Here is a 26,669-nt window from a genome sequence, read left to right on the forward strand (position 1 = left end):
TTATGCAGTCTTTATGCAGTCTTTATGCAGTTTTTATGCAGTTTTTATGCAGTTTTTATGCAGTCTTTATGCAGTCTTTATGCAGTCTTTATGCAGTCTTTATGCAGTCTTAATACTATCTTTATGCAGTCTTTATACTGTCTTTATGCAGTCTTTTTACTGTCTTTATGCAGTCTTTTTACTGCCTTTATGCAGTCTGTATGCAGGCTTTATATTGCCTTTATGCAGTCTTTATACTGTCTTTATGCAGTCTTTATACGTTCTTTATGCAGTCTTTATGCAGTCTTTATACTGTCTTTATGCAGACTTTATGTATCTTTATGCAGTCTTTATGCTGTCTTTATTCAGACTTTATGCGGTCTTTACGCAGTCTTTATACTGTCTTTATGCAGTCTTTATGCAGTCTTTATGCAGTCTTTATGCAGTCTTTATGCAGTCTTTATGCAGTCTTTATACTGTCTTTATACTGTCTTTATGCAGTCTTTATGCAGTCTTTATGCAGTCTTTATGCAGTCTTTATGCAGTCTTTATGCAGTCTTTATGCAGTCTTTATGCAGTCTTTATGCAGTCTTAATACTGTCTTTATGCAGTCTTTATACTGTCTTTATGCAGTCTTTTTACTGTCTTTATGCAGTCTCTTTACTGCCTTTATGCAGTCTGTATGCAGTCTTTATATTGCCTTTATGCAGTCTTTATGCAGTCTTTATACTGTCTTTATGCAGTCTTTATACTGTCTTTATGCAGTCTTTATACGTTCTTTATGCAGTCTTTATGCAGTCTTTTTACTGTCTTTATGCAGTCTGTATGCAGTCTTTATATTGCCTTTATGCAGTCTTTATACTGTCTTTATGCAGACTTTATGTATCTTTATGCAGTCTTTATGCTGTCTTTATTCAGACTTTATGCGGTCTTTACGCAGTCTTTATACTGTCTTTATGCAGTCTTTATGCAGTCTTTATGCAGTCTTTATGCAGTCTTTATGCAGTCTTTATGCAGTCTTTATGCAGTCTTTATGCAGTCTTAATACTGTCTTTATGCAGTCATTATGCAGTCTTTATGCAGTCTTTATGCGGTCTTTATACTGTCTTTATACTGTCTTTATACTGTCTTTATGCAGTCTTTATGCAGTCTTTATGCAGTCTTTATGCAGTCTTTATGCAGTCTTTATGCAGTCTTTATACTGTCTTTATGCAGTCTTTATACTGTCTTTATGCAGTCTTTATACGTTCTTTATGCAGTCTTTATGCAGTCTTTATACTGTCTTTATGCAGTCTTTATACGTTCTTTATGCAGTCTTTATGCAGTCTTTTTACTGTCTTTATGCAGTCTGTATGCAGTCTTTGTATTGCCTTTATGCAGTCTTTATACTGTCTTTATGCAGACTTTATGTATCTTTATGCAGTCTTTATGCTGTCTTTATTCAGACTTTATGCGGTCTTTACGCAGTCTTTATACTGTCTTTATGCAGTCTTTATGCAGTCTTTATGCAGTCTTTATGCAGTCTTTATGCAGTCTTTATACTGTCTTTATGCAGTCTTTATGCAGTCTTTATGCAGTCTTTATGCAGTCTTAATACTGTCTTTATGCAGTCTTAATACTGTCTTCTTTATGCAGTCTTAATACTGTCTTTATCCAGTCTTAATACTGTCTTCTTTATGCAGTCATTATACAGTCTTTATACTGTCTTTATGCAGTCTTAATACTGTCTTTATGCAGTCTTAATACTGTCTTCTTTATGCAGTCTTAATACTGTCTTTATCCAGTCTTAATACTGTCTTCTTTATGCAGTCTTTATGCAGTCTTTATGCAGTCTTTATACTGTCTTTATGCAGTCTTTATACTGTCTTTATGCAGTCTTTATACGTTCTTTATGCAGTCTTTATGCAGTCTTTATACTGTCTTTATGCAGTCTTTATACGTTCTTTATGCAGTCTTTATGCAGTCTTTTTACTGTCTTTATGCAGTCTGTATGCAGTCTTTGTATTGCCTTTATGCAGTCTTTATACTGTCTTTATGCAGACTTTATGTATCTTTATGCAGTCTTTATGCTGTCTTTATTCAGACTTTATGCGGTCTTTACGCAGTCTTTATACTGTCTTTATGCAGTCTTTATGCAGTCTTTATGCAGTCTTTATGCAGTCTTTATGCAGTCTTTATGCAGTCTTTATACTGTCATTATACAGTCTTTATGCAGTCTTTATGCAGTCTTAATACTGTCTTTATGCAGTCTTAATACTGTCTTCTTTATGCAGTCTTAATACTGTCTTCTTTATGCAGTCTTTATACTGTCTTTATGCAGTCTTTTTACTGTCTTTATGCAGTCTTTTTTCTGTCTTTATGCAGTCTTTATACGTTCTTTATGCAGTCTTTATAATGTCTTTATGCAGTCTTTATACTGTCTTTATGCAGTCTTTATACTGTCTTTATGCAGTCTTTATACGTTCTTTATGCAGTCTTTATACTGTCTTTATGCAGTCTTTATACGTTCTTTATGCAGTCTTTATGCAGTCTTTATACTGTCTTTATGCAGACTTTATGTATCTTTATGCAGTCTTTATGCTGTCTTTATTCAGACTTTATGCGGTCTTTACGCAGTCTTTATACTGTCTTTATGCAGTCTTTATGCAGTCTTTATGCAGTCTTTATGCAGTCTTAATACTGTCTTTATGCAGTCTTAATACTGTCTTTATGCAGTCTTAATACTGTCTTCTTTATGCAGTCTTAATACTGTCTTTATCCAGTCTTAATACTGTCTTTTTGCAGTCATTATACAGTCTTTATACTGTCTTTATGCAGTCTTTATACTGTCATTATCCAGTCTTTATGCAGTCTTTATGCGGTCTTTATACTGTCTTTATACTGTCTTTATACTGTCTTTATACTGTCTTTATGCAGTCTGTATATTGCCTTTATGCAGTCTTTATGCAGTCTTTATGCTGTCTTTATGCAGACTTTATGCAGTCTTTATGTATCTTTATGCTGTCTTTATACTGTCTTTATTCAGACTTTATGCAGTCTTTATACTGTCTTTATTCAGACTTTATGCTGTCTTTATACTGTCTTTATGCAGTCTTTATACTGTCTTTATACTGTCTTTATGCAGTCTTTATACTGTCTTTATACTGTCTTTATGCTGTCTTTATACTGTCTTTATGCAGTCTTTATTCAGACTTTATGCTGTCTTTATGCAGTCTTTATACTGTCTTTATACTGTCTTTATGATGTCTTTATGCAGTCTTTATACTGTCTTTATGCAGTCTTTATACGTTCTTTATGCAGTCTTTATGCAGTCTTTATGCAGTCTTTATGCAGTCTTTATGCAGTCTTTATGCAGTCTTTATGCAGTCTTTATACTGTCTTTATGCAGTCTTTATGCAGTCTTAATACTGTCTTTATGCAGTCTTAATACTGTCTTCTTTATGCAGTCTTAATACTGTCTTTATCCAGTCTTAATACTGTCTTTTTGCAATCATTATACAGTCTTTATACTGTCTTTATGCAGTCTTTATACTGTCATTATACAGTCTTTATGCAGTCTTAATACTGTCTTTATGCAGTCTTAATACTGTCTTTTTGCAGTCTTTATGCTGTCTTTATGCTATCATTATACAGTCTTTATACTGTCTTTATGCAGTCTTTATACTGTCATTATACAGTCTTTATGCAGTCTTTATGCGGTCTTTATACTGTCTTTATACTGTCTTTATGCAGTCTTTATGCTGTCTTTATGCTGTCTTTATGCTGTCTTTATGCTGTCTTTATGCTGTCTTTATGCAGTCATTATACTGTCTTTATGCAGTCATACTGTCTTTATTCAGACTTTATGCTGTCTTTATGCAGTCTTTATACTGTCTTTATGCAGTCTTTATGATGTCTTTATACTGTCTTTATGCAGTCTTTTTACTGTCTTTATGCAGTCTGTATGCAGTCTTTATATTGCCTTTATGCAGTCTTTATGCAGTCTTTATGCTGTCTTTATGCAGACTTTATGCAGTCTTTATGTATCTTTATGCTGTCTTTATGCTGTCTTTATTCAGACTTCATGCAGTCTTTATGCAGTCTTTATACTGTCTTTATTCAGACTTTATGCTGTCTTTATACTGTCTTTATGCAGTCTTTATACTGTCTTTATACTGTCTTTATGCAGTCTTTATGATGTCTTTATGCAGTCTTTATACTGTCTTTATGCAGTCTTTATGCAGTCTTTATACTGTCTTTATGCAGTCTTTATGCTGTCTTTATACTGTCTTTATGCAGTCTTTATACTGTCTTTATACTGTCTTTATACTGTCTTTATGCAGTCTTTATACTGTCTTTATGCAGTCTTTATACTGTCTTTATACTGTCTTTATGCAGTCATTATACTGTCTTTATGCAGTCATTATACTGTCTTTATTCAGACTTTATGCTGTCTTTATGCAGTCTTTATACTGTCTTTATGCAGTCTTTATGCAGTCTTTATGCAGTCTTTATACTGTCTTTATACTGTCTTTATGCTGTCTTTATACTGTCTTTATGCTGTCTTTATACTGTCTTTATGCTGTCTTTATACTGTCTTTATGCAGTCTTTATTCAGACTTTATGCTGTCTTTATGCAGTCTTTATACTGTCTTTAAACTGTCTTTATGATGTCTTTATGATGTCTTTATGCAGTCTTTATACTGTCTTTATGCAGTCTTTATGCAGTCTTTATACTGTCTTTATACTGTCTTTATACTGTCTTTATGCTGTCTTTATGCAGTCTTTATGCGGTCTTTATACTGTCTTTATACTGTCTTTATACTGTCTTTATGCAGTCTTTATGCAGTCTTTATGCAGTCTTTATGCAGTCTTTATGCTGTCTTTATGCTGTCTTTATGCAGTCATTATACTGTCTTTATGCAGTCATACTGTCTTTATTCAGACTTTATGCTGTCTTTATGCAGTCTTTATACTGTCTTTATGCAGTCTTTATGATGTCTTTATACTGTCTTTATGCAGTCTGTATGCAGTCTTTATATTGCCTTTATGCAGTCTTTATGCAGTCTTTATGCTGTCTTTATGCAGACTTTATGCAGTCTTTATGTATCTTTATGCTGTCTTTATGCTGTCTTTATTCAGACTTTATGCAGTCTTTATGCAGTCTTTATACTGCCTTTATTCAGACTTTATGCTGTCTTTATACTGTCTTTATGCAGTCTGTATGCAGTCTTTATATTGCCTTTATGCAGTCTTTATACTGTCTTTATGCAGACTTTATGTGTCTTTATGCAGTCTTTATGCTGTCTTTATTCAGACTTTATGCGGTCTTTACGCAGTCTTTATACTGTCTTTATGCAGTCTTTATGCAGTCTTTATGCAGTCTTTATGCAGTCTTTATGCAGTCTTTATGCAGTCTTAATACTGTCTTTATGCAGTCATTATGCAGTCTTTATGCAGTCTTTATGCGGTCTTTATACTGTCTTTATACTGTCTTTATACTGTCTTTATGCAGTCTTTATTCAGACTTTATGCAGTCTTTATGCAGTCTTTATACTGTCTTTATTCAGACTTTATGCTGTCTTTATACTGTCTTTATGCAGTCTTTATACTGTCTTTATACTGTCTTTATGCAGTCTTTATGATGTCTTTATGCAGTCTTTATACTGTCTTTATGCAGTCTTTATGCAGTCTTTATACTGTCTTTATGCAGTCTTTATGCTGTCTTTATGCTGTCTTTATACTGTCTTTATGCAGTCTTTATACTGTCTTTATACTGTCTTTATACTGTCTTTATGCAGTCTTTATACTGTCTTTATGCAGTCTTTATACTGTCTTTATGCAGTCTTTATACGTTCTTTATGCAGTCTTTATGCAGTCTTTTTACTGTCTTTATGCAGTCTGTATGCAGTCTTTATATTGCCTTTATGCAGTCTTTATACTGTCTTTATGCAGACTTTATGTATCTTTATGCAGTCTTTATGCTGTCTTTATTCAGACTTTATGCGGTCTTTACGCAGTCTTTATACTGTCTTTATGCAGTCTTTATGCAGTCTTTATGCAGTCTTTATGCAGTCTTTATGCAGTCTTTATGCAGTTTTTATGCAGTCTTTATGCAGTCTTTATGCAGTCTTTATGCAGTCTTTATGCAGTCTTTATGCAGTCTTAATACTATCTTTATGCAGTCTTTATACTGTCTTTATGCAGTCTTTTTACTGTCTTTATGCAGTCTTTTTACTGCCTTTATGCAGTCTGTATGCAGGCTTTATATTGCCTTTATGCAGTCTTTATACTGTCTTTATGCAGTCTTTATACGTTCTTTATGCAGTCTTTATGCAGTCTTTATACTGTCTTTATGCAGACTTTATGTATCTTTATGCAGTCTTTATGCTGTCTTTATTCAGACTTTATGCGGTCTTTACGCAGTCTTTATACTGTCTTTATGCAGTCTTTATGCAGTCTTTATGCAGTCTTTATGCAGTCTTTATGCAGTCTTTATACTGTCTTTATACTGTCTTTATGCAGTCTTTATGCAGTCTTTATGCAGTCTTTATGCAGTCTTTATGCAGTCTTTATGCAGTCTTTATGCAGTCTTTATGCAGTCTTTATGCAGTCTTAATACTGTCTTTATGCAGTCTTTATACTGTCTTTATGCAGTCTTTTTACTGTCTTTATGCAGTCTCTTTACTGCCTTTATGCAGTCTGTATGCAGTCTTTATATTGCCTTTATGCAGTCTTTATGCAGTCTTTATACTGTCTTTATGCAGTCTTTATACTGTCTTTATGCAGTCTTTATACGTTCTTTATGCAGTCTTTATGCAGTCTTTTTACTGTCTTTATGCAGTCTGTATGCAGTCTTTATATTGCCTTTATGCAGTCTTTATACTGTCTTTATGCAGACTTTATGTATCTTTATGCAGTCTTTATGCTGTCTTTATTCAGACTTTATGCGGTCTTTACGCAGTCTTTATACTGTCTTTATGCAGTCTTTATGCAGTCTTTATGCAGTCTTTATGCAGTCTTTATGCAGTCTTTATGCAGTCTTTATGCAGTCTTTATGCAGTCTTAATACTGTCTTTATGCAGTCATTATGCAGTCTTTATGCAGTCTTTATGCGGTCTTTATACTGTCTTTATACTGTCTTTATACTGTCTTTATGCAGTCTTTATGCAGTCTTTATGCAGTCTTTATGCAGTCTTTATGCAGTCTTTATGCAGTCTTTATGCAGTCTTTATACTGTCTTTATGCAGTCTTTATACTGTCTTTATGCAGTCTTTATACGTTCTTTATGCAGTCTTTATGCAGTCTTTATACTGTCTTTATGCAGTCTTTATACGTTCTTTATGCAGTCTTTATGCAGTCTTTTTACTGTCTTTATGCAGTCTGTATGCAGTCTTTGTATTGCCTTTATGCAGTCTTTATACTGTCTTTATGCAGACTTTATGTATCTTTATGCAGTCTTTATGCTGTCTTTATTCAGACTTTATGCGGTCTTTACGCAGTCTTTATACTGTCTTTATGCAGTCTTTATGCAGTCTTTATGCAGTCTTTATGCAGTCTTTATGCAGTCTTTATACTGTCTTTATGCAGTCTTTATGCAGTCTTTATGCAGTCTTTATGCAGTCTTAATACTGTCTTTATGCAGTCTTAATACTGTCTTCTTTATGCAGTCTTAATACTGTCTTTATCCAGTCTTAATACTGTCTTCTTTATGCAGTCATTATACAGTCTTTATACTGTCTTTATGCAGTCTTAATACTGTCTTTATGCAGTCTTAATACTGTCTTCTTTATGCAGTCTTAATACTGTCTTTATCCAGTCTTAATACTGTCTTCTTTATGCAGTCTTTATGCAGTCTTTATGCAGTCTTTATACTGTCTTTATGCAGTCTTTATACTGTCTTTATGCAGTCTTTATACGTTCTTTATGCAGTCTTTATGCAGTCTTTATACTGTCTTTATGCAGTCTTTATACGTTCTTTATGCAGTCTTTATGCAGTCTTTTTACTGTCTTTATGCAGTCTGTATGCAGTCTTTGTATTGCCTTTATGCAGTCTTTATACTGTCTTTATGCAGACTTTATGTATCTTTATGCAGTCTTTATGCTGTCTTTATTCAGACTTTATGCGGTCTTTACGCAGTCTTTATACTGTCTTTATGCAGTCTTTATGCAGTCTTTATGCAGTCTTTATGCAGTCTTTATACTGTCATTATACAGTCTTTATGCAGTCTTTATGCAGTCTTAATACTGTCTTTATGCAGTCTTAATACTGTCTTCTTTATGCAGTCTTAATACTGTCTTCTTTATGCAGTCTTTATACTGTCTTTATGCAGTCTTTTTACTGTCTTTATGCAGTCTTTTTTCTGTCTTTATGCAGTCTTTATACGTTCTTTATGCAGTCTTTATAATGTCTTTATGCAGTCTTTATACTGTCTTTATGCAGTCTTTATACTGTCTTTATGCAGTCTTTATACGTTCTTTATGCAGTCTTTATACTGTCTTTATGCAGTCTTTATACGTTCTTTATGCAGTCTTTATGCAGTCTTTATACTGTCTTTATGCAGACTTTATGTATCTTTATGCAGTCTTTATGCTGTCTTTATTCAGACTTTATGCGGTCTTTACGCAGTCTTTATACTGTCTTTATGCAGTCTTTATGCAGTCTTTATGCAGTCTTTATGCAGTCTTTATGCAGTCTTTATGCAGTCTTAATACTGTCTTTATGCAGTCTTAATACTGTCTTTATGCAGTCTTAATACTGTCTTCTTTATGCAGTCTTAATACTGTCTTTATCCAGTCTTAATACTGTCTTTTTGCAGTCATTATACAGTCTTTATACTGTCTTTATGCAGTCTTTATACTGTCATTATCCAGTCTTTATGCAGTCTTTATGCGGTCTTTATACTGTCTTTATACTGTCTTTATACTGTCTTTATGCAGTCTGTATATTGCCTTTATGCAGTCTTTATGCAGTCTTTATGCTGTCTTTATGCAGACTTTATGCAGTCTTTATGTATCTTTATGCTGTCTTTATACTGTCTTTATTCAGACTTTATGCAGTCTTTATACTGTCTTTATTCAGACTTTATGCTGTCTTTATACTGTCTTTATGCAGTCTTTATACTGTCTTTATACTGTCTTTATGCTGTCTTTATACTGTCTTTATACTGTCTTTATGCTGTCTTTATACTGTCTTTATGCAGTCTTTATTCAGACTTTATGCTGTCTTTATGCAGTCTTTATACTGTCTTTATACTGTCTTTATGATGTCTTTATGCAGTCTTTATTCTGTCTTTATGCAGTCTTTATACGTTCTTTATGCAGTCTTTATGCAGTCTTTATGCAGTCTTTATGCAGTCTTTATGCAGTCTTTATACTGTCTTTATGCAGTCTTTATGCAGTCTTAATACTGTCTTTATGCAGTCTTAATACTGTCTTCTTTATGCAGTCTTAATACTGTCTTTATCCAGTCTTAATACTGTCTTTTTGCAATCATTATACAGTCTTTATACTGTCTTTATGCAGTCTTTATACTGTCATTATACAGTCTTTATGCAGTCTTAATACTGTCTTTATGCAGTCTTAATACTGTCTTTTTGCAGTCTTTATGCTGTCTTTATGCTATCATTATACAGTCTTTATACTGTCTTTATGCAGTCTTTATACTGTCATTATACAGTCTTTATGCAGTCTTTATGCGGTCTTTATACCGTCTTTATACTGTCTTTATGCAGTCTTTATGCTGTCTTTATGCTGTCTTTATGCTGTCTTTATGCTGTCTTTATGCTGTCTTTATGCTGTCTTTATGCAGTCATTATACTGTCTTTATGCAGTCATACTGTCTTTATTCAGACTTTATGCTGTCTTTATGCAGTCTTTATACTGTCTTTATGCAGTCTTTATGATGTCTTTATACTGTCTTTATGCAGTCTTTTTACTGTCTTTATGCAGTCTGTATGCAGTCTTTATATTGCCTTTATGCAGTCTTTATGCAGTCTTTATGCTGTCTTTATGCAGACTTTATGCAGTCTTTATGTATCTTTATGCTGTCTTTATGCTGTCTTTATTCAGACTTTATGCAGTCTTTATGCAGTCTTTATACTGTCTTTATTCAGACTTTATGCTGTCTTTATACTGTCTTTATGCAGTCTTTATACTGTCTTTATACTGTCTTTATGCAGTCTTTATGATGTCTTTATGCAGTCTTTATACTGTCTTTATGCAGTCTTTATGCAGTCTTTATACTGTCTTTATGCAGTCTTTATGCTGTCTTTATGCTGTCTTTATACTGTCTTTATGCAGTCTTTATACTGTCTTTATACTGTCTTTATACTGTCTTTATGCAGTCTTTATACTGTCTTTATGCAGTCTTTATACTGTCTTTATGCAGTCTTTATACGTTCTTTATGCAGTCTTTATGCAGTCTTTTTACTGTCTTTATGCAGTCTGTATGCAGTCTTTATATTGCCTTTATGCAGTCTTTATACTGTCTTTATGCAGACTTTATGTATCTTTATGCAGTCTTTATGCTGTCTTTATTCAGACTTTATGCGGTCTTTACGCAGTCTTTATACTGTCTTTATGCAGTCTTTATGCAGTCTTTATGCAGTCTTTATGCAGTCTTTATGCAGTCTTTATGCAGTCTTTATGCAGTTTTTATGCAGTTTTTATGCAGTCTTTATGCAGTCTTTATGCAGTCTTTATGCAGTCTTTATGCAGTTTTTATGCAGTTTTTATGCAGTTTTTATGCAGTCTTTATGCAGTCTTTATGCAGTCTTTATGCAGTCTTTATGCAGTCTTAATACTATCTTTATGCAGTCTTTATACTGTCTTTATGCAGTCTTTTTACTGTCTTTATGCAGTCTTTTTACTGCCTTTATGCAGTCTGTATGCAGGCTTTATATTGCCTTTATGCAGTCTTTATACTGTCTTTATGCAGTCTTTATACGTTCTTTATGCAGTCTTTATGCAGTCTTTATACTGTCTTTATGCAGACTTTATGTATCTTTATGCAGTCTTTATGCTGTCTTTATTCAGACTTTATGCGGTCTTTACGCAGTCTTTATACTGTCTTTATGCAGTCTTTATGCAGTCTTTATGCAGTCTTTATGCAGTCTTTATGCAGTCTTTATGCAGTCTTTATACTGTCTTTATACTGTCTTTATGCAGTCTTTATGCAGTCTTTATGCAGTCTTTATGCAGTCTTTATGCAGTCTTTATGCAGTCTTTATGCAGTCTTTATGCAGTCTTAATACTGTCTTTATGCAGTCTTTATACTGTCTTTATGCAGTCTTTTTACTGTCTTTATGCAGTCTCTTTACTGCCTTTATGCAGTCTGTATGCAGTCTTTATATTGCCTTTATGCAGTCTTTATGCAGTCTTTATACTGTCTTTATGCAGTCTTTATACTGTCTTTATGCAGTCTTTATACGTTCTTTATGCAGTCTTTATGCAGTCTTTTTACTGTCTTTATGCAGTCTGTATGCAGTCTTTATATTGCCTTTATGCAGTCTTTATACTGTCTTTATGCAGACTTTATGTATCTTTATGCAGTCTTTATGCTGTCTTTATTCAGACTTTATGCGGTCTTTACGCAGTCTTTATACTGTCTTTATGCAGTCTTTATGCAGTCTTTATGCAGTCTTTATGCAGTCTTTATGCAGTCTTTATGCAGTCTTTATGCAGTCTTTATGCAGTCTTTATGCAGTCTTAATACTGTCTTTATGCAGTCATTATGCAGTCTTTATGCAGTCTTTATGCGGTCTTTATACTGTCTTTATACTGTCTTTATACTGTCTTTATGCAGTCTTTATGCAGTCTTTATGCAGTCTTTATGCAGTCTTTATGCAGTCTTTATGCAGTCTTTATACTGTCTTTATGCAGTCTTTATACTGTCTTTATGCAGTCTTTATACGTTCTTTATGCAGTCTTTATGCAGTCTTTATACTGTCTTTATGCAGTCTTTATACGTTCTTTATGCAGTCTTTATGCAGTCTTTTTACTGTCTTTATGCAGTCTGTATGCAGTCTTTGTATTGCCTTTATGCAGTCTTTATACTGTCTTTATGCAGACTTTATGTATCTTTATGCAGTCTTTATGCTGTCTTTATTCAGACTTTATGCGGTCTTTACGCAGTCTTTATACTGTCTTTATGCAGTCTTTATGCAGTCTTTATGCAGTCTTTATGCAGTCTTTATGCAGTCTTTATACTGTCTTTATGCAGTCTTTATGCAGTCTTTATGCAGTCTTTATGCAGTCTTAATACTGTCTTTATGCAGTCTTAATACTGTCTTCTTTATGCAGTCTTAATACTGTCTTTATCCAGTCTTAATACTGTCTTCTTTATGCAGTCATTATACAGTCTTTATACTGTCTTTATGCAGTCTTAATACTGTCTTTATGCAGTCTTAATACTGTCTTCTTTATGCAGTCTTAATACTGTCTTTATCCAGTCTTAATACTGTCTTCTTTATGCAGTCTTTATGCAGTCTTTATGCAGTCTTTATACTGTCTTTATGCAGTCTTTATACTGTCTTTATGCAGTCTTTATACGTTCTTTATGCAGTCTTTATGCAGTCTTTATACTGTCTTTATGCAGTCTTTATACGTTCTTTATGCAGTCTTTATGCAGTCTTTTTACTGTCTTTATGCAGTCTGTATGCAGTCTTTGTATTGCCTTTATGCAGTCTTTATACTGTCTTTATGCAGACTTTATGTATCTTTATGCAGTCTTTATGCTGTCTTTATTCAGACTTTATGCGGTCTTTACGCAGTCTTTATACTGTCTTTATGCAGTCTTTATGCAGTCTTTATGCAGTCTTTATGCAGTCTTTATGCAGTCTTTATGCAGTCTTTATACTGTCATTATACAGTCTTTATGCAGTCTTTATGCAGTCTTAATACTGTCTTTATGCAGTCTTAATACTGTCTTCTTTATGCAGTCTTAATACTGTCTTCTTTATGCAGTCTTTATACTGTCTTTATGCAGTCTTTTTACTGTCTTTATGCAGTCTTTTTTCTGTCTTTATGCAGTCTTTATACGTTCTTTATGCAGTCTTTATAATGTCTTTATGCAGTCTTTATACTGTCTTTATGCAGTCTTTATACTGTCTTTATGCAGTCTTTATACGTTCTTTATGCAGTCTTTATACTGTCTTTATGCAGTCTTTATACGTTCTTTATGCAGTCTTTATGCAGTCTTTATACTGTCTTTATGCAGACTTTATGTATCTTTATGCAGTCTTTATGCTGTCTTTATTCAGACTTTATGCGGTCTTTACGCAGTCTTTATACTGTCTTTATGCAGTCTTTATGCAGTCTTTATGCAGTCTTTATGCAGTCTTAATACTGTCTTTATGCAGTCTTAATACTGTCTTTATGCAGTCTTAATACTGTCTTCTTTATGCAGTCTTAATACTGTCTTTATCCAGTCTTAATACTGTCTTTTTGCAGTCATTATACAGTCTTTATACTGTCTTTATGCAGTCTTTATACTGTCATTATCCAGTCTTTATGCAGTCTTTATGCGGTCTTTATACTGTCTTTATACTGTCTTTATACTGTCTTTATACTGTCTTTATGCAGTCTGTATATTGCCTTTATGCAGTCTTTATGCAGTCTTTATGCTGTCTTTATGCAGACTTTATGCAGTCTTTATGTATCTTTATGCTGTCTTTATACTGTCTTTATTCAGACTTTATGCAGTCTTTATACTGTCTTTATTCAGACTTTATGCTGTCTTTATACTGTCTTTATGCAGTCTTTATACTGTCTTTATACTGTCTTTATGCAGTCTTTATACTGTCTTTATACTGTCTTTATGCTGTCTTTATACTGTCTTTATGCAGTCTTTATTCAGACTTTATGCTGTCTTTATGCAGTCTTTATACTGTCTTTATACTGTCTTTATGATGTCTTTATGCAGTCTTTATACTGTCTTTATGCAGTCTTTATACGTTCTTTATGCAGTCTTTATGCAGTCTTTATGCAGTCTTTATGCAGTCTTTATGCAGTCTTTATGCAGTCTTTATGCAGTCTTTATACTGTCTTTATGCAGTCTTTATGCAGTCTTAATACTGTCTTTATGCAGTCTTAATACTGTCTTCTTTATGCAGTCTTAATACTGTCTTTATCCAGTCTTAATACTGTCTTTTTGCAATCATTATACAGTCTTTATACTGTCTTTATGCAGTCTTTATACTGTCATTATACAGTCTTTATGCAGTCTTAATACTGTCTTTATGCAGTCTTAATACTGTCTTTTTGCAGTCTTTATGCTGTCTTTATGCTATCATTATACAGTCTTTATACTGTCTTTATGCAGTCTTTATACTGTCATTATACAGTCTTTATGCAGTCTTTATGCGGTCTTTATACTGTCTTTATACTGTCTTTATGCAGTCTTTATGCTGTCTTTATGCTGTCTTTATGCTGTCTTTATGCTGTCTTTATGCTGTCTTTATGCAGTCATTATACTGTCTTTATGCAGTCATACTGTCTTTATTCAGACTTTATGCTGTCTTTATGCAGTCTTTATACTGTCTTTATGCAGTCTTTATGATGTCTTTATACTGTCTTTATGCAGTCTTTTTACTGTCTTTATGCAGTCTGTATGCAGTCTTTATATTGCCTTTATGCAGTCTTTATGCAGTCTTTATGCTGTCTTTATGCAGACTTTATGCAGTCTTTATGTATCTTTATGCTGTCTTTATGCTGTCTTTATTCAGACTTCATGCAGTCTTTATGCAGTCTTTATACTGTCTTTATTCAGACTTTATGCTGTCTTTATACTGTCTTTATGCAGTCTTTATACTGTCTTTATACTGTCTTTATGCAGTCTTTATGATGTCTTTATGCAGTCTTTATACTGTCTTTATGCAGTCTTTATGCAGTCTTTATACTGTCTTTATGCAGTCTTTATGCTGTCTTTATACTGTCTTTATGCAGTCTTTATACTGTCTTTATACTGTCTTTATACTGTCTTTATGCAGTCTTTATACTGTCTTTATGCAGTCTTTATACTGTCTTTATACTGTCTTTATGCAGTCATTATACTGTCTTTATGCAGTCATTATACTGTCTTTATTCAGACTTTATGCTGTCTTTATGCAGTCTTTATACTGTCTTTATGCAGTCTTTATGCAGTCTTTATGCAGTCTTTATACTGTCTTTATACTGTCTTTATGCTGTCTTTATACTGTCTTTATGCTGTCTTTATACTGTCTTTATGCTGTCTTTATACTGTCTTTATGCAGTCTTTATTCAGACTTTATGCTGTCTTTATGCAGTCTTTATACTGTCTTTAAACTGTCTTTATGATGTCTTTATGATGTCTTTATGCAGTCTTTATACTGTCTTTATGCAGTCTTTATGCAGTCTTTATACTGTCTTTATACTGTCTTTATACTGTCTTTATGCTGTCTTTATGCAGTCTTTATGCGGTCTTTATACTGTCTTTATACTGTCTTTATACTGTCTTTATGCAGTCTTTATGCAGTCTTTATGCAGTCTTTATGCAGTCTTTATGCTGTCTTTATGCTGTCTTTATGCAGTCATTATACTGTCTTTATGCAGTCATACTGTCTTTATTCAGACTTTATGCTGTCTTTATGCAGTCTTTATACTGTCTTTATGCAGTCTTTATGATGTCTTTATACTGTCTTTATGCAGTCTGTATGCAGTCTTTATATTGCCTTTATGCAGTCTTTATGCAGTCTTTATGCTGTCTTTATGCAGACTTTATGCAGTCTTTATGTATCTTTATGCTGTCTTTATGCTGTCTTTATTCAGACTTTATGCAGTCTTTATGCAGTCTTTATACTGCCTTTATTCAGACTTTATGCTGTCTTTATACTGTCTTTATGCAGTCTGTATGCAGTCTTTATATTGCCTTTATGCAGTCTTTATACTGTCTTTATGCAGACTTTATGTGTCTTTATGCAGTCTTTATGCTGTCTTTATTCAGACTTTATGCGGTCTTTACGCAGTCTTTATACTGTCTTTATGCAGTCTTTATGCAGTCTTTATGCAGTCTTTATGCAGTCTTTATGCAGTCTTTATGCAGTCTTTATGCAGTCTTTATACTGTCTTTATGCAGTCTTTATGCAGTCTTTATGCAGTCTTTATGCAGTCTTTATGCAGTCTTTATGCAGTCTTTATGCAGTCTTTATACTGTCTTTATACTGTCTTTATACTGTCTTTATACTGTCTTTATGCAGTCTGTATGCAGTCTTTATATTGCCTTTATGCAGTCTTTATGCATCTTTATGCTGTCTTTATGCTGTCTTTATTCAGACTTTATGCAGTCTTTATGCAGTCTTTATACTGCCTTTATTCAGACTTTATGCTGTCTTTATACTGTCTTTATGCAGTCTTTATACTGTCTTTATACTGTCTTTATACTGTCTTTATGCTGTCTTTATACTGTCTTTATACTGTCTTTATGCTGTCTTTATACTGTCTTTATGCTGTCTTTATACTGTCTTTATGCAGTCTTTATTCAGACTTTATGCTGTCTTTATGCAGTCTTTATACTGTCTTTATACTGTCTTTATACTGTCTTTATGATGTCTTTATGCAGTCTTTATACGTTCTTTATGCAGTCTTTATGCAGTCTTTTTACTGTCTTTATGCAGTCTGTATGCAGTCTTTATATTGCCTTTATGCAGTCTTTATACTGTCTTTATGCAGACTTTATGTGTCTTTATGCAGTCTTTATGCTGTCTTTATTCAGACTTTATGCGGTCTTTACGCAGTCTTTATACTGTCTTTATGCAGTCTTTATGCAGTCTTTATGCAGTCTTTATGCAGTCTTTATGCAGTCTTTATGCAGTCTTTATGCAGTCTTTATACTGTCTTTATACTGTCTTTATGCAGTCTTTATGCAGTCTTTATGCAGTCTTTATACTGTCTTTATACTGTCTTTATGCAGTCTTAATACTGTCTTTATGCAGTCTTAATACTGTCTTTATGCAGTCTTTATACTGTCTTTATGCAGTCTTTTTACTGTCTTTATGCAGTCTTTTTACTGCCTTTATGCAGTCTGTATGCAGTCTTTATATTGCCTTTATGCAGTCTTTATGCAGTCTTTATACTGTCTTTATGCAGTCTTTATACTGTCTTTATGCAGTCTTTATACGTTCTTTATGCAGTCTTTATGCAGTCTTTTTACTGTCTTTATGCAGTCTGTATGCAGTCTTTATATTGCCTTTATGCAGTCTGTATGCTGTCTTTATTCAGACTTTATGCGGTCTTTACGCAGTCTTTATACTGTCTTTATGCAGTCTTTATACTGTCTTTATGCAGTCTTTATACGTTCTTTATGCAGTCTTTATGCAGTCTTTTTACTGTCTTTATGCAGTCTGTATGCAGTCTTTATATTGCCTTTATGCAGTCTTTATGCTGTCTTTATTCAGACTTTATGCGGTCTTTACGCAGTCTTTATACTGTCTTTATGCAGTCTTTATACTGTCTTTATGCAGTCTTTATACTGTCTTTATGCAGTCTTTATACTGTCTTTATACTGTCTTTATACTGTCTTTATACTGTCTTTATGCAGTCTTTATGCAGCCTTTATGCAGTCTTTATGCAGTCTTTATGCAGTCTTTATGCAGTCTTTATGCAGTCTTTATACTGTCTTTATACTGTCTTTATACTGTCTTTATACTGTCTTTATGCAGTCTTTATGCAGTCTTCATGCAGTCTTAATACTGTCTTTATGCAGTCTTTATACTGTCTTTATGCAGTCTTTTTACTGTCTTTATGCAGTCTTTTTACTGCCTTTATGCAGTCTGTATGCAGTCTTTATATTGCCTTTATGCAGTCTTTATGCAGTCTTTATACTGTCTTTATGCAGTCTTTATACTGTCTTTATGCAGTCTTTATACGTTCTTTATGCAGTCTTTATGCAGTCTTTTTACTGTCTTTATGCAGTCTGTATGCAGTCTTTATATTGCCTTTATGCAGTCTGTATGCTGTCTTTATTCAGACTTTATGCGGTCTTTACGCAGTCTTTATACTGTCTTTATGCAGTCTTTATACTGTCTTTATGCAGTCTTTATACTGTCTTTATGCAGTCTTTATACTGTCTTTATACTGTCTTTATGCAGTCTTTATACTGTCTTTATGCAGTCTTTATGCAGTCTTTATGCAGTCTTTATGCAGTCTTTATGCTGTCTTTATGCTGTCTTTATGCAGTCATTATACTGTCTTTATGCAGTCATACTGTCTTTATTCAGACTTTTTGCTGTCTTTAAGCAGTCTTTATACTGTCTTTATGCAGTCTTTATGATGTCTTTATACTGTCTTTATGCAGTCTTTTTACTGTCTTTATGCAGTCTGTATGCAGTCTTTATATTGCCTTTATGCAGTCTTTATGCAGTCTTTATGCAGTCTTTATGCTGTCTTTATGCAGACTTTATGCAGTCTTTATGTATCTTTATGCTGTCTTTATGCTGTCTTTATTCAGACTTTATGCAGTCTTTATGCAGTCTTTATACTGTCTTTATTCAGACTTTATGCTGTCTTTATACTGTCTTTATGCAGTCTTTATACTGTCTTTATACTGTCTTTATGCAGTCTTTATGATGTCTTTATGCAGTCTTTATACTGTCTTTATGCAGTCTTTATGCAGTCTTTATACTGTCTTTATGCAGTCTTTATACTGTCTTTATGCTGTCTTTATACTGTCTTTATGCAGTCTTTATACTGTCTTTATACTGTCTTTATGCAGTCTTTATACTGTCTTTATGCAGTCTTTATACTGTCTTTATACTGTCTTTATGCAGTCATTATACTGTCTTTATGCAGTCATTATACTGTCTTTATGCAGTCATTATACTGTCTTTATTCAGACTTTATGCTGTCTTTATGCAGTCTTTATACTGTCTTTATACTGTCTTTATGCAGTCTTTATGCAGTCTTTATGCAGTCTTTATACTGTCTTTATACTGTCTTTATACTGTCTTTATACTGTCTTTATGCTGTCTTTATACTGTCTTTATACTGTCTTTATACTGTCTTTATGCTGTCTTTATACTGTCTTTATGCAGTCTTTATTCAGACTTTATGCTGTCTTTATGCAGTCTTTATACTGTCTTTATACTGTCTTTATGATGTCTTTATACTGTCTTTATGCAGTCTTTATGCAGTCTTTATACTGTCTTTATACTGTCTTTATACTGTCTTTATGCTGTCTTTATGCAGTCTTTATACTGTCTTTATGCAGTCTTTATACTGTCTTTATGCAGTCTTTATACTGTCTTTATGCAGTCTTTATGCAGTCTTTATACTGTCTTTATACTGTCTTTATGCAGTCTTTATACTGTCTTTATGCAGTCTTTATACTGTCTTTATACTGTCTTTATACTGTCTTTATACTGTCTTTATACTGTCTTTATGCAGTCTTTATGCAGTCTTTATACTGTCTTTATGCAGTCTTTATACTGTCTTTATGCAGTCTTTATACTGTCTTTATACTCTTTATACTGTCTTTGTGCAGTCTTTATGATGTCTTTATGCAGTCTTTATACTGTCTTTATACTGTCTTTATACTGTCTTTATGCAGTCTTTCGTCATCTTACCCAGTCTAATTACAGTTTTTTTATTCATTACTTCACTCCACTTGGATTCTTTTTTTTCCCATTTTTTAGTGTTAATCATTGAACAGTGTTATTCAGAACTACAACATTATGCGCAGAAATAAGGCCTCGTTTGACTCACGACTGAGAAATTAAAAAGGTTATAGCTCTTAGAAGAAGAGGAGGAAAACTGAGAGCAAAAAAAAAAGAAAAGTCCTGAAAGAGATCGTTAAAGGGAATCTGTCAGTAAATTTTGTTATGTATTCTGACAGCATCATGATGTAGGGGCAGAGACTGTGATTCCAGCGACGTGTTACTTACTGGACTGTCTTGTACTGTTTCAATACAATCCATGTTTTATCAGCAGGAAATTATCACTACAGGACTCTAATGCCTCCTGGTCCAACTCCGCTTCCCACTACTGATTGGCTGCTTTCTGTGTACACTGTTTATTGACAGGAAGCAGCCAATCTGTGGTGTGGGCGGAATTATACACAGCTCAGCATTCTGAGCAGAGATCAGAGAGGGCTGTGATTGTATCACAACTGTTGCACCCAGTAAACTAAGTGATTGCTGGAATCAGGGTCTCTATCCCTACATCATACAGCTGGCAGATTACATAGTAAAAATCTGCTGGAAGATACCCTTTAATATATGCTGGATGGTATCATCCATACAATTAAAATCATGTTGTTTAATGAAAAGATCTGCAACTTTCTAATTTTTTTTGTTTTCAAATTCATAACCATTGTCAAGAGCTCTGCTTGCTTTCAGTGTGTATTACATTGTATGGCTTACATCCTGTACAGTTGTAGGTTGGCTCATAGAAGAGTTCAGAGGATTCCCTACAATTTTTCATCATGTTGGTTCTCCAGGTACAATGAAATTAAGTTTTCCAGCGGCATTCATCAAGAACGACCGAAGAGACACAAGTTGTCTAGCTTAGTGAGCAGAAAAGGCTCATAATTGGCTTAAGCCTGACAGCAAGCAGAGTTATTAAGAATGATGCAAGACTGGACACAACATTTTCAGAACTGTTACCTTTTGCAGGACATCTGTAATGCAGTATTCCCATCTTATCAAGTAGTGACAAGCTCAGAAGGGAAAACTGGCATATTCAACATGGCAGCTCATTTTTGGAAGAAAAGCAGATTTTTTTTATTTTTTTTCTCTTTATTTTCATAATAATACTATTATGTTTTACAAAGATGTGAATAATATACTGAGATTTTTTTTGTATTTTTTTTTTTATAATTAATTTTTTTTCAATTTCCTTTTTCAGTTTTCCGATAATTACTACAGGGCTGAACTCATCGATGCACTGTCTAATTCTGTGACCCCAGCAGTGAGTGTGAACAATGAATGTCGCACCCTGGACAATCTGAACGCCGATGTACGCCTCATTCTGGAGGAGATCACACGCTTCCTCAATATGGAGAAGCTCCTTCCCAGCTACAGGCACACCATAACAGTCAGGTGGGTCTCCATTACCATCATCATCATCCTCTCTTAAACTCCTTTTTTTTGTGCATTTAGGAAAGAAAGTAAAAGGGAAAAGGAAGACCAAACTGTGGAGGTACCCGTCCTGCTGTCATTCTGACTCTGCTGGTTTCCATCATCAAAACCATCACCTTACAGCATGGGTGCACAACATATTTTGGTCCAAGGGCCACACTGTCACACTAAACCAATGCAAAGGGCTGCCAAAAATTTAAAGGGGTATTTATATGACTACATCTGCACAACCAAGTTTTGAGTGCTTGAGAAGAATTTTGAGAGTTTTTACTCCAAAAAATCAATGTGAACATTAATGAGTTTTTGGAGCAGAAACTCCATTGAATCCTTTTCATAATCTGAAAACTAAATTTTGAGGATTTTTCAGTTTTAACATGAAGCCCTGTATTGATTGCTACATGACCAGAACCACCATCAGTACATGAATACATCACCATGCTTAGTACAATCAATTGCAGTTTCAGGTCAGCCTCATCTACACTTGTATCATGTAAACCTGCATCTCCCAATATGTCCTTAACAATGGTAAGGAGATACTGGGAGTTATTACCAGCCATCATCAGAGTCTGGACCATATAGGAACCACAATACTGATGAGATGCAGGGAAGATCACAAACATTTACATCCAGGTACCTTCAAGGTGTCCTCTTCTCTGATCGTTTCCATCCCTTTTCCCTTCACGTTGTGCAGATGTCATGATGAGATTTCATGCCCAGAGCTCGTCTCTGCAAATTATTGCCCCTAACTGTGCTTTCTGCACAAAATATTCCCCCACATTGACCCTCTCTATAACCTTCCTCCCACACTACGCCTCTCTGTAATGTCCCCCACACACAAACTATCTCCATAATGTCCCCCCACAACTCTTCTCTGTAATATTCCCCTCCACACAGCTCCTCTCCGTAATGTCCCCTCGCACAGCTCCTCTCTGTAATGTCCCTTCGCACAGCTCCTCTCCGTAATGTCCCCTCGCACAGCTCCTCTCTGTAATGTCCCCTCGCACAGCTCCTCTCTGTAATGTCCCCTCGCACAGCTCCTCTCCGTTCCCCTCCCCCACAGCTTCTCTACGTGATCCCCCCCCCCCCACACACACCACACACACAGCTCCTCTCCATAATATTACCCCCCGACATCCTGCCCCTCTGCATACTGTGCCTCCTGTGGTCTCGTAGCAACAGCAACCCCCCTCCTTCTTTTCCTACAATAAGATGTTTAATCTTGGGGTTTCTCCTGGAGTGCTTACTTTTTCTGGGGCGTCCTTGCCTCCTGTGCGTCGTGGTCCCAGTGACAGCAGCGGTATGATGAGGTCACAGCGTGGCATGATGCAATGCTGCATGTCGGGTCGGCTTCTAACAAGTGCTCCTATGCTGTGTCCCAGTCCCTGAATACAGTTAAATATAGGGATGTGGGAACCGGAGTCTCCCAATTCTCTGCGGGGTTCCCAACATCCTTCTGCAGGCCGCATGTGGCCCGTGGGCCGTATGTTGTGCAAGCCAGCCTTACATAAACACTAGGGGTATGTGTACGCGGCATATTTGTTTTTTTTATTATTATACATTTTTATAGCACCATTTATTCCATGGCACTTTACATGTGAAAGGGACAAGTATAGAAAAGTACAATAAACATGAGCAAAACAAGGCACACACAAGTACAGCAAGTACAGAATTAGAGAGGACCCTGCCCCCGAGGGCTCACAGTCTACAGGGGATGGGTGATGATTCACTAGGAGAGGGTAGAGCTGGTTGTGCGGTGGTTCAGTAGACTGAGGATCATTGCAGGCTGTAGGCTTGTCGGAAGAGGTGGGTCTTCAGGCTCTTTTTGAAGGTATCCGTGGTAGGCGAGAGTCTGATGTGTTGGGGTAGAGAGTTCCAGAGTATGGGGGAAGCACGGGAGAAGTCTTGTATGCTGTTGTGTGAAGAAGAGATAAGAGGGGAGTAGAGAAGGAGATCTTGAGATGATCGAAGGTTGCGTGGAGGTAAGCATCGGGAGAGCATGTCACAGATGTATGGAGGAGACAGGTTGTGTGGATGGCTTTGTATGTCTTGTGAGATGGGGGAAAGATGATGAATTCTGTTTTGTCCATGTTCAGTTTTAGAAAGCGAGCAGAAAAGGAAACCAAAATAGCAGACAGACATTGTGGGATTTTGGTCCGTAAGGAGGTGAGGTCAGGTCCAGATAGGTAGATCAGTGTGTCATCGGCGTAGAGATGATACTGCAAACCGTGGGATTCTATGAGCTGACCCAGGGTGAAGGTGTAGATGGAGAAGAGTAGGGGTCCTAGAACTGAGCCTTGGAGAACCCCAAAACACAGGGGGCGAGGTGAGGAGGTGGTGTGGAAGTGGGAGACACTGAATGTTCGGTCTGTTAGATATGACGAGATCCAGGATAGGGCCAAGTGTGTGATGCCAAGAGATGAGAGAATCTGTAGCAGGAGAGAATGGTCCAGGAGAAGGAGCACAGAGTAGTGTTGCGTGCTCTTGGCGGTTAATAGGTCGTTGGTGACTTTAATTAGGGCAGTTTCGGTTGAGTTATGCGGTCGGAAGCCAGATTGTAACTTGTCATAGAGGGAGCAGGAGGAGAAATGGGAGGACAGTTCAAGATGCTGTTCCAGTAGTTTTGAGGCATACGGTAGAAGAGATATTGGGCGATAGCTAGACATGGAGGATAGGTCGAGTGAGGGCTTTTTGAGGATGGGTGTGATCAAGGCACGTTTAAGGATGAGGGGAAGACACAGTTTGTAAGTGAGAGGATGAAGAGGTGTGTTAGACATGGGATGAAGACTGTGGCGATGTTAGGGATGAGGTGGATGGGAGCGGGTCAAGCATGCAATTGGTGAGCTGTGATCTTGACACGATGGTGGAGAGCTGATCTTCTGTCATTGTTGAGAAGCTGGTTTTGGAGGAACGGCTGAGCAGCTAAGATGAGGGGCATTGGGGTATGCGGGCCAAAGCTTTCTCTGATCGTATCGATCTTCTGCTTAAAGAAAGAGGCAAAATTTTCAGCAGAGAGGAGGGAGGAGGTGCTGGGGGACGGAGTAGAGAATTGAATGTTGAAAAGCCGTTTAGGGTTGTGAGACATGGAGGATATGAGAGATGAAGCTTGCGATGGACTGCTTATATGCAATAAAGTGCTCGGCAGAGCGGGATCTCTTCCTCCTCCGCTCAGCGACCCTGTAAGCCCGTCTCAGTTCTTCGATCAGGCTGGTCAGTCAGGGTTGCCTGTTGATTGTACGAGTTTTGCTATGCGTGAGGGGGGCGGTTGAATCAAGTGTTGCTGTTATTGTGGGGTTATAAAAGGTGACAGCAGCATCTGTGTCATGTAAGGAAGGTATGTCTGTAAGAGGGAGAAAGGACTCGGAGAGTGATTGTAAATTGAGGTGTTTGAGATTTCTGCGAGGGTGAGTGAGTTTGTGGAGTGGGGGTTGCGCACTAGGAGAGGAAGCGAATGTCAGTAGGTTGTGGTCAGACAGGGGAAGGGGTGAGTTAGTGAGATTAGTAAGGGAACAGAGGCGGGTGAAGATAAGGGCCAGCGTATGACCATCTTTGTGAGTTGCCGCGGTGGACCATTGAGTAAGGCCAAATAAGGCAGTGAGCGATAAACGTTTAGAGGCAGCTGGGGGTGGAAGTGAAAATGGGATTGTTACAGACACCCATGATGATAGTGGGGATGTCAGCAGAGAGGAAATGAGGGGTGAAGTAGCCAGGGGGTGAATTGGTCGAGAAAGGTGGAGATGGCTAGTTCTGGGGGGCGGTAGATGACAGCCAGCTGGAGGTTTTAGGGGGAATTGATGTGCACCTCAAGCGAGGGAAGAGAAGCGGAGGGTGGTAGCGGAATTGGGGTAAAGGAGCAGGTATCGGAGAGGAGCAAACCAACTCCCTCCACCACGTTTGGTGCTGGGGCGAGGGGCGTGAGAGAGATGGAATCTGCCATAAGAAAGTGCAGCTGGAGAGGCTGTATCAGAGGGAGTGAGCCAGGTTTCAGGCTTCAGATTTCGCTTTTCAGGCGGATTTTGCTCGGAAACTGCCTTACATGCTGATAAAAGATAAAAACAAGACGACATGCACTACAGTGTCGAAACAACATGGTTGTGCACATGTTCAGTCTTCTGTCCCTTTTTTTAACCACTTCAGGCTTCGAAAGCTGTGAATCGGCTAAAAGAAGTGACCTGACGATTTTCAGAATGCTAGAAGACAACACAAAATTAACTAAATGACAACATAGAAGGTAAAATATCACATTGTGTGCACATGCCCTTAATCTCAGGATGATTGCTTGAAGTATACGGGAGTCCGTTTCCCCCACTGATCATCAGACTGCTGGATTTTCTGCATGTTCTTGAAACAGCCTATATTGTAGAAATCCTTCTGAAAACAGTGGGATAAATCTCCTGCTCACTGGTGCCATTTTCAGCTTCTTAAGGATTTTAAGATCAAACTCAATGTGGTCATAAATCAGCTTAGAGGATTGTTCAGAAGAAGAGAGAAAAGTGGCACAGACCAGAGTCTTTGTGTAGAACAAGTTCAATGATCAATTCACAGGTAGCTCAAAAGGTTCAACATTTGTAGCAAAAATCTAGGTCAAGAAGTTACAAACTCTACCATCAGAACAGCGCTCACTGAGAGATTCTCAGCTAACTCTTTATGTAGCCAGCAGTGTGCAGAGGAAAAAAAACTGTAAAAGCTGAACCGTATAAAATTTTTAAATGAAACCTAGCACTCTGTTCCACGTGTATGAAGCTGTAGATGCCACTATTTTGGGTTTTATACTGCCCCCTCTTCTTTTGCCAGCTGTTTGAGAGCCATCCGAGTACTTCAAAAGAACGGCCATGTCCCGAGCGATCCTAGACTCTTCAAGTCATATGCCGAGAACGGACACTTTGTAGACGTGAGAGTGGCGGCCTTGGAAGCTGTTGTTGACTACACCAAGGGTAAGCCTTGTATCATCCAGGATCATAGACATAGATGTCTGCTCCTGTTGGTGTATACATTTATTTTCCATTCCTCACATTAAAATGTGCACAGGATCATAATTTTTCTACATATATCTCATAGCGGAGTCTGCTTCTTTTTAAGATAAGATAAGATAATCCTTTAATCGTCCCACCATGGGAAAATTCAGAGCATTACAGCAGCAAGGCAGGAACAAGTACAGATACAGATGCATAAAGGCATTACATTGACAGTAGGTAGGTACATATACTGGGAAAAAAAAAAGATATAACCGGACTATCACAACTTTGGATCTATCAGTTCTCTGTTTGGGTCGTTCGCCGTTTTGGACAGTGCTGGTTATACAGCCTAACTGCAGCAGGAAGGAAGGACTTTTGATAGCGCTCCCTCTCACATTTAGGATGAAGTAGCCGGTCACTGACAGTACTGCACATCTTTGTCACGGTCTCATGCATGGGATGGGAATCATTCTGCACCATGTAGCTCACCTTGGCCAGTATCCTCCTGTCGCCTACTTCCTGAACTGGATCAAGGGGGCATCCCAGGACAGAGCTGGCCCTTCTAATCAGTTTGTCCAGCCTATTCCTGTCCCTGGTTGATATGCCACTACCCCAGCACGCCACACCAAAGAAGATGACTGATGCCACAACAGAGTTGAAGAAGGAT

The 26,669-nt window shown here is 36.4% G+C and overlaps 1 protein-coding gene across 4 annotated transcripts in view; it reads left to right on the forward strand.

The window, feature by feature from the left end:
• TAF2 (TATA-box binding protein associated factor 2) overlaps nucleotides 1-26,669 on the forward strand; it is a 238,472-nt gene that overhangs the window by 133,888 nt on the left and 77,915 nt on the right. For all 4 annotated transcript variants that reach the window (XM_073590239.1, XM_073590238.1, XM_073590241.1 and 1 more), the window contains exons 19-20: nucleotides 20,818-21,011; nucleotides 25,842-25,981. In XM_073590239.1, the coding sequence (XP_073446340.1) occupies nucleotides 20,818-21,011; nucleotides 25,842-25,981 (334 nt within the window). The remainder of the gene's footprint in view (nucleotides 1-20,817; nucleotides 21,012-25,841; nucleotides 25,982-26,669) is intronic.

This window comes from Dendrobates tinctorius, unplaced genomic scaffold (genome assembly GCF_039654945.1).
Source record: "Dendrobates tinctorius isolate UK_male_01 unplaced genomic scaffold, ASM3965494v1 ptg000116l, whole genome shotgun sequence".
Classification (NCBI taxonomy): domain Eukaryota; kingdom Metazoa; phylum Chordata; class Amphibia; order Anura; family Dendrobatidae; genus Dendrobates; species Dendrobates tinctorius.